Raw genomic sequence first — 7,801 nt, forward strand, 5'->3', positions numbered from 1 at the left:
GTGGGGGGGAGATCTTGTGTCAGATGAGGAAATGAGTGTGACAGAGAAATAAAGGGGCAGAAACAGGTGTGCTGTTGTAGAGGAGATGATGGCTACCTAGCCAGAAGGAAGAGCAAGGGAAAGAAAGAGAGAGAGAGTGGAAAACAGCAAAAGTGCAACAGAGAGCAGGAAAGAGATAGTGGTGAAGTGCCAGGGTATACTCACAATTAACAAGGATCAAAGCATAGATATGATGGTAGATAAAAGAAGAGAAGAGAGAGAGAGAGATAAATGGTGGCAAATGCCAAGGCATGCCCCGAAGGTATGGAGGTCATAATGCATGCAGTCAGGTATTGGCCAGAAGGCACAAATAGTGAGTGGGGATATACCTGGGTATAAAGATGGGGTGGAGGAATGCTACGATACAGTAAGTAGGGCAGTGAGAGTAAGGAAGTGGAGTGGAAGACAATCATAGTGTATGAAGAGGAGATACAGTTTAGAAAAGATGTAGTTTGGTTTCTTCGGCAGGGTGTATGAAAAGTTTATTGTTACATGTGGGTGGGGACACAATGCTTTTTATCAGTTTTGCTGATTTAGGCTGGTTTTCTCTATCACCAGACATCTCAATCCATTCCCATTTTCCTGTGTGAGTTCTAACACCTTGAGATTGGTCCTCACCACTTCATTGTCATGTCTTCCCTGGGTCTCCCTCTTCCATAGGTACCATTCACTTTCAGTTACAGGCACTTCTGTTCTGTATACAACTGTCTTTACTCATGCACATCACATGTCCAAACCAACACATTCTCCTCTTTTGCATGCTGAATTTAATTCCTCTTATGTCTAATTTCCCTCTCAACTCAGTTGCACTTTGCTGGTCATGCATTCTGATGTTGCAAATCCAATGGAACATATTACCTTCATTCCTCTCAAGCCTATGCATGTCCACCACATTCAGAGCCCATGTCTCATTACTATGGAGTATAGCCATTCGTACACAAGCATCATACAGTCTACACACACACACATATATACACAAATAAATGACAGGCTTCTTTTAGTTTCCAGCTTCCAAATTCACTCTCAAGGTTTTTGTTGGCTTGGGGTTATAGTAGCAAATACTTACCAAGGTGCCATGCAATGGAACTGAACCAAGAACCATGTGGTTGAGAAGCAACTACTTACCACATTGTTTTCATTTGCTTGCCTTTTCATTAAAACGAGGTCAACTATTTCTTTGCCTTATTTAAAAGAATGTGGAGTAAGTAACATCCCACGCATAACCTTACCTGTTATTTTAAAAATTTCAGATGTTATCTAACTTTGACTGGAGCTCTCCATTTGAAATTTGGTGGCGCTCCAGCTGGACCAGCTGGTACCGGGAAAACAGAAACTACAAAAGTAAATTTTTTATTCTACTTGAAATATTTCTGTTTTATGCATACACTTTTGATGAAAAATTGCCTTGATTTTAAGAAGTCATGTACATTGATCTCTTAATGTATGATTACCAATAACACAGTGGCGAGCTAGCAGAAATGTTAGTATGCCAGGAGAAATGCTTAGCGGTATTTTGTTTATAGAAAAAAAAAAAGAAAAAAAAAGGTGCCAGTGATAGGTCGGAGTGTGGCCTGATCATCGCTTCATTTGTGTTGTCTAACGTACTGTTAATATCATTCGATTTTTTATATTTTATATAATTTTTAAAGTCATATTTTATGTAAACCATTCGCATTACTGATCCCAATCAGTTGTTTTGTACCATTCTATGTTTAGCCCCCTGTGGGCAATAAAGAAATTGGTATTTTGTTTGTCTTTACGTTCTGAGTTCAAATTCTGCTGAGGTTGGCTTTGCCTTTCATCCTTTTGGGGTTGATGAATTAAGTACCAGTTGCATACTGGAATTGATGTAATCAACTGGACCCCTTCCCCAAAATTTCGAGTTTTGTGCCTAGCGTGGAAAAGAATGTATGATTGCTGATTTGAAGGTTATTGTCTGTACGTGTTTCTTTTTAACCCTTTAGTGTTTAAACCGGCTGTATCCAGCCCAAATATTCAACACATTTTATGCTCAAACTGGCCAGAACCAGCCTCTCACATCTACCCTGCAATGTCATTCTAAAAATAAGCAATTACATCTTTCCTAGCTTGAAGCTACAAAATAATATCAGATAAATTTTTTGAAATGTGAATAAATAAGGATTACTCTTGACAAATTAATCTGAACACTAAAGGGTTAAACCTTGAGTGAAAGGTATCTGGCATATGGAGATCCTTTCTTTGTATAGCTTGACTTCAAGATCTGAATTTTCTTTAAATCTGCGCATGAAGATAATATTGCTTTTCTTTTGTTAAACAATGATGATTAGTTCATGAGGTATAAGAACTGAGTTTGTCAAAGAAATAGGATGCGTGTCAGAAGTTTGAAAGTAAAGCTGAAGAGTATAAGAATGAATGGAGAGGTGATTAGACATAAAGAAGGAGCAGGTTAATGGTGCAAGTGAAGATGTGAAAGAATTATATCTGGAGGAGTTAAAAGAAGACTCTTTATGTAAATACTAAGGCACAATCATGGACACACACACATACAGGTGTACATATACTTACACATGCAAGTCTAACAGCAAACCTTTTACTTCTTCAAAGTAGAGCTTTGTCCAAAACATCAAAACTGGCCTCTTAGAGAATATACACTTATATTTTAGGAAAATTATCAACTGTTTTCCCCCAGCACTTATATTCCTTGGACTTTAGTTGGGTTTTAGCAGTTAATAATGACTTGGAGGTAGCTTGAGTAAAAAAAAAGGCTATGCTTTTGGTTAATGGAAATTCATGGAAATAAGAGTTCTCGTGTTTGCACAAAAATTCTTTGCTGAATTTTTCTCTCTTTTTTTTTTTTTTTTTTTCAGTATTTGGCAAATACTATATTTTACTGACCTTAGAGGGATAAAAATTAGAGTTGATTTTGGCAGGATTTGAATTCAGAATGTTAAATACCATAATTAAATACTGTAATGATATTTGTCCAATGCTGTAATAATTCTTTCAATCCCAAACTCTCAGGTGAAATGAACCTGAGAGTTCAGATGTATGGAATCCACTATGGTGTGACTAAAGCATCCTAAAATATCTTACAGTCTGTTGTTACAGAAATAGAAATTTATGGAATAGAGTTCTGAGATTTTTTCCTTATTTGAAAAATTAAAATCATTTTTCAAAACAATTATTGCATAATTGACTGGTCTTTTTTGCAATTAACTGAATAATCTTCATTAGTGGTAAACGTACTTATTACAGATGTCTGCAGTTATTAAAATCAATATAGCTAAAACATGATAAAGTATTTCAGGGCAATGTTCTGCCCACCAAATATGGTAGGATTTTATGTGTGTAATTTAGTGAGATCACTAGGTTTGTTTTTTACATATTTTTTAGTTCTTAGTCACCATTCAGTTATAAAGTGAACAGTTACAAGAAAACACTCTCATTCTTCTAAAATTACCATGAAATGTTCTATTCTCATCTGTATTGTCCATATTTTTCAAGAATTCTAATTAACTGACAGTATTGGAGTTATCTCGTTTGTTGTTTTAAGATTTTGAAAACCTCTCTAAAGAATGTTCTGTTGACTTATCGGATAGATAATCTCAGGTAATGGAAGTTTTTCAATTAAGTATATATTACATACTATATTGAATAACATCTGTGATAATGTTAATGATTAAATTTGAAACCTCATTTCTATTATGTGCTTTATTTGTAGGACCTTGCTAAAGCAATGGCTATCCAATGTGTTGTATTCAACTGTTCTGACCAGCTAGATTATATGGCAATGGGTAAATTTCTAAAAGGACTTGCCAGGTTTGTTATGGAAATATTTCTAACATATTATTGTTTGTTTTCTGTAACCATTCAGTTAGAAAGTTTTTATCACATGTTAAAAAATTTAATCATGTAAAATTCACATGTAAATATATTTACATAATTTTTGAATGAATAATTAATATTTAGAAATAACTGAGAGACAGTAATATAATATGAATTTGGAATATAACTTTTGAATAGAAGCCAAATAACTGGTTTCTACATATAGTGTGCTGTATAATTGGCATCACATGTATAATGTATTGTGTTCTTAGATTTGACCACATTACTCCACAGTCAGACTTGCACTCTTTAGAATAATAATACTTTCTGTTAACACCTATGATGTAAATGCCTAGAGTTTAAAGCCAAAAAAACAAGTTTATGGCATGGAAAGGGGATAGAAAGCCATTGTAAAATATTGCCATGATTTAACTTGGAAGAATTGTATGTACATGATTTCTTTCAAAGGTAATAATTTGATGTCAATTTATATTGATTTTAATCAAGTATTAAAAAATGCTATCTAATTAAAACCTTTGGTGAATCATAAGTGTTTCTTGGTGTGAAAATGTGAAAATTGAAATTGTAAATGTTGGTCTCAATTGTACAATAATAGTAAACTCATTACAGTACTGGATCATGGGCATGTTTTGATGAATTCAACCGTATAGATATTGAAGTGCTCTCAGTTGTAGCACACCAGGTATCTTCAATACAAACGCAACAAAGACATAGGGTGAGACTACTTGCCAATCTCGTCCAATCACTGACTCTCATTGCTGTGTTGCTTACTCTTTAAAACTCTCTCTCCTGCACTCAATATGATGATTGCAACACTCATTTGATGCATTATCTCAAATGTGCTTTTATATTTCACTTCACATATTTTACATTTTACTTTGCTGTTTATATAATCACTTTCCTTATGTTGAGTTTATGTGAATTGTCACAAAGAAAAACACTAACAATTCAACTTATAATTTAAGCATCACATAGCCATATTTATGAGTAACGAGAAGCAGGGGGTTGAGCTGCATGCAGATAGAGGCACATAAATATACCAGTTCCAGCATTTGCTCTTTAGTAGAGGAGAGGTTGGTAGAAGAATTGAACTTGCTATTTTCAGTTGGGTTTCCTTGCCTCTCCTCACCTCACCTACAGTCATGCTGCATGTCGGGTAATGACTGAAGGAGTATAAGCACAAGTACAAGTGGCTGAAATGGGGTTCCCTCATGGGATCTCTGGAGTAATGTTACTTGATAGGGTGCTGAACTTAGAAATCATGGAGTCTTCCCAAAATGAGCTACTACTCCACCACATTAAGAGGTCACAACTCCAGTGTTATGGGCATGTGATTAGAATTTTGCAGGAAAGAACCGCACATCAGATTCTTCAAGCTGAGTCAACTGGCATGAAATCTAGGAGCAGATGAAGGATAAGAGATTGTTGAATAATACCCATAGTCCCATTTGGGAATCCATCCAGAAAGTGTAATAATGGCTACTTCTGATTAGGACTCTATTCAGAAGGTGTCTGAGAATTCTACTTCCACAATCTCCTCAGGAATAGTGGGCAAAGAAAGTGGGTGATGGACTAATTGTTGGTGAGTGGTTATGAATACACCAAGGGAATATGTTTTCATTAAATAGAACAATAAAGGAAATTATTATGAAGTCAAATATAGAATAATTTTCTTGATAATTATTATTGTTTTTAAGTCTGTTTCTTCATGTTGGCCTGAACTGGGCAGATTTGCAACATACATACTCATCCACCTGATTAACTGTAGTAAGATTTAGTGCTCTGAGAACTCCTTCACCTGTTTCCTCTTCATATTTACAATAATCTGTTTTAACTATGCATCCTGGGCTTTGATGATGCACGTGCATGCACACATGCACACACACACATACACACATGAGAAAGAAATAGAGAAACAGATAGATGAGACTAAAATTTTAGCTAGTAGGCAAAATACAAGACCCCATTATCATTAGTGAAGTGGCTATATTTGATATTGAGAAAAAATAGAAATCCTTTACAGTTTACCTAATGTAAACTATAGTAGCATAGGAGCACAAGTAGGATAGTAGGTTGCCAAAGAAAATAGACTTCCTATGTGTCAGAACTACAGCAGTAGTAAATAGTCAGAATACACCCCAAGTTCATTGAAATAGTTGGTAAACTCTTTAAAAGTAGTTGATAGCATTTATTACTTAGGTAACTTAATTATCAATGGGATGCAATTCTGAAACCGTTTTGCCAAAGTAAGAATGATGCAGAAACATAGGAGTAACATAGGGGTTTCTTTTCTTCAAAGGAAGGGCAGATTATGTGATGCTTGTGTATAAAGTGCAATGCTTCATAGTAGACAAAAATATGTAGGTATTGAATGGTGGGGATTTGTTAAGGCTGGAAAAAATGAAGCAAGTATGTTCAACAATGACAGAGTAGTACATATGTGCTGAGAGAAAAACAAAATATATCTTTATCATCATCATTTAACGTCTATTTTCTATGCATGTATACATTAAACTTCTACTTGCGAAGACCTGTTGAGGCAAGTGAAATCGAAATCGAGTTAAATTTGACGACTGGCACCCATGCCAACGTCGTCTCCCTCATTGGATACGAAACTCAGCTTGCGAAGACTTATTGGGACAAGCGAAAGTGAAAGCGAAATTGTGATGGCATCTGTGCCCACGGCATGTGTAAGGACTTTCGAGTGAGATCGTCGCCAGTGCCCCTGGACTGGCTCTTGTGCGGGTGGCACATAAAATACACCATTTTGAGCGTGGCCGTTGCCAGTACCGCCTACGTAAAAGCACCCACTACACTCTCTGAGTGGTTGGCGTTAGGAAGGGCATCCAGCTGTAGAAACTCTGCCAAATCAGATTGGAGCCTGGTGTAGCCTTCAGGTTCCACCAGTCCTCAGTCAAATCGTCCAACCCATGCTAGCATGGAAAGCAGATGTTAAACGACGACGATGATGATGATGATGATGATGTATGGGTAGGATTGTTGACAGGAGCCAACCAGGTAGAAAATCTATCCTAGGCTACTGTGTCTGTTTTCGCAGGGATTTTACAGCTGGATGCCCTTCCTAACACCAACCACTCTGCAGTAAGGTTGCTAAAGGAGAACATTACATTTAATAGATTTGTCCAGTAGCAAGTGGTGTTTGGGTATCTTCTTTCTTCATATTATCGTTGGCATGTAGCCCCTACATAAAGAATTTAAAGATGAAATTAAAAAGAGAAAAAGAACTTTGATGATTACTGCCTAAAACTGAAACTCTTCATTGGTTAATCTATGCTCTATTTTGGTTGCTGGAGTCCATGGATGCTCACTGTTCTATCCTATGTTTATTAGTTCCTCTATAATCCTATTTTAACAATTATTATTTGATATTAAATCATTCCAGTTACTTTTAATGCTCTCATTCACCTCTCCTTCCAGTCTGATATACGTTGTTTCAAACTTCCTCTGGCATTTGTAAATCTACACTTATTTCTCTTATGCTTGAATAAAACTGGTGAATATATACAGGTCCAGTTTATTGCTAAATCTTTAATTTCTACTGTACTTCACTATGTGATATGGTATGCTGTTTGTCTATATGTGTATGAATGTGTAAGTGTGTCTATATGTGTATGAATGTGTAAGTGTGTCTATATGTGTGTGAATGTGTAAGTGTGTCTATATGTGTGCGAATGTATAAATGTCTCTATATGTATGTGAATGTGTAAGTGTGTATATTAACAAACAACAAAACAGAAATAAGTATCAATATATTTGATACTCCATGAATTAACTGAAAGCGTTCTGAGGTCTGTAACTAACATTGTATCGTATATCGCTGAGATTTTCATTTTGCCAACAATAACAAAGTTGACTTGACAGTTCAAAACATGCTCCATTGTTAATACTATATAGTAGTGTTGTATTTCCTGTC

General features: G+C 35.7%; 1 protein-coding gene across 1 annotated transcript in view; it reads left to right on the plus strand.

Moving 5' to 3' along the window:
- The window catches only part of LOC106881614 (dynein axonemal heavy chain 1), a 166,532-nt gene that overhangs the window by 65,671 nt on the left and 93,060 nt on the right, over positions 1–7,801 (plus strand). Inside the window, exons 28-30 of the mRNA XM_052974699.1 lie at positions 1,290–1,380; positions 3,743–3,840; positions 4,477–4,582. Coding sequence (XP_052830659.1) covers positions 1,290–1,380; positions 3,743–3,840; positions 4,477–4,582 — 295 coding nt within the window. The remainder of the gene's footprint in view (positions 1–1,289; positions 1,381–3,742; positions 3,841–4,476; positions 4,583–7,801) is intronic.

The sequence above is a fragment of the Octopus bimaculoides genome, chromosome 19, assembly GCF_001194135.2.
Source record: "Octopus bimaculoides isolate UCB-OBI-ISO-001 chromosome 19, ASM119413v2, whole genome shotgun sequence".
NCBI classification, from domain to species: domain Eukaryota; kingdom Metazoa; phylum Mollusca; class Cephalopoda; order Octopoda; family Octopodidae; genus Octopus; species Octopus bimaculoides.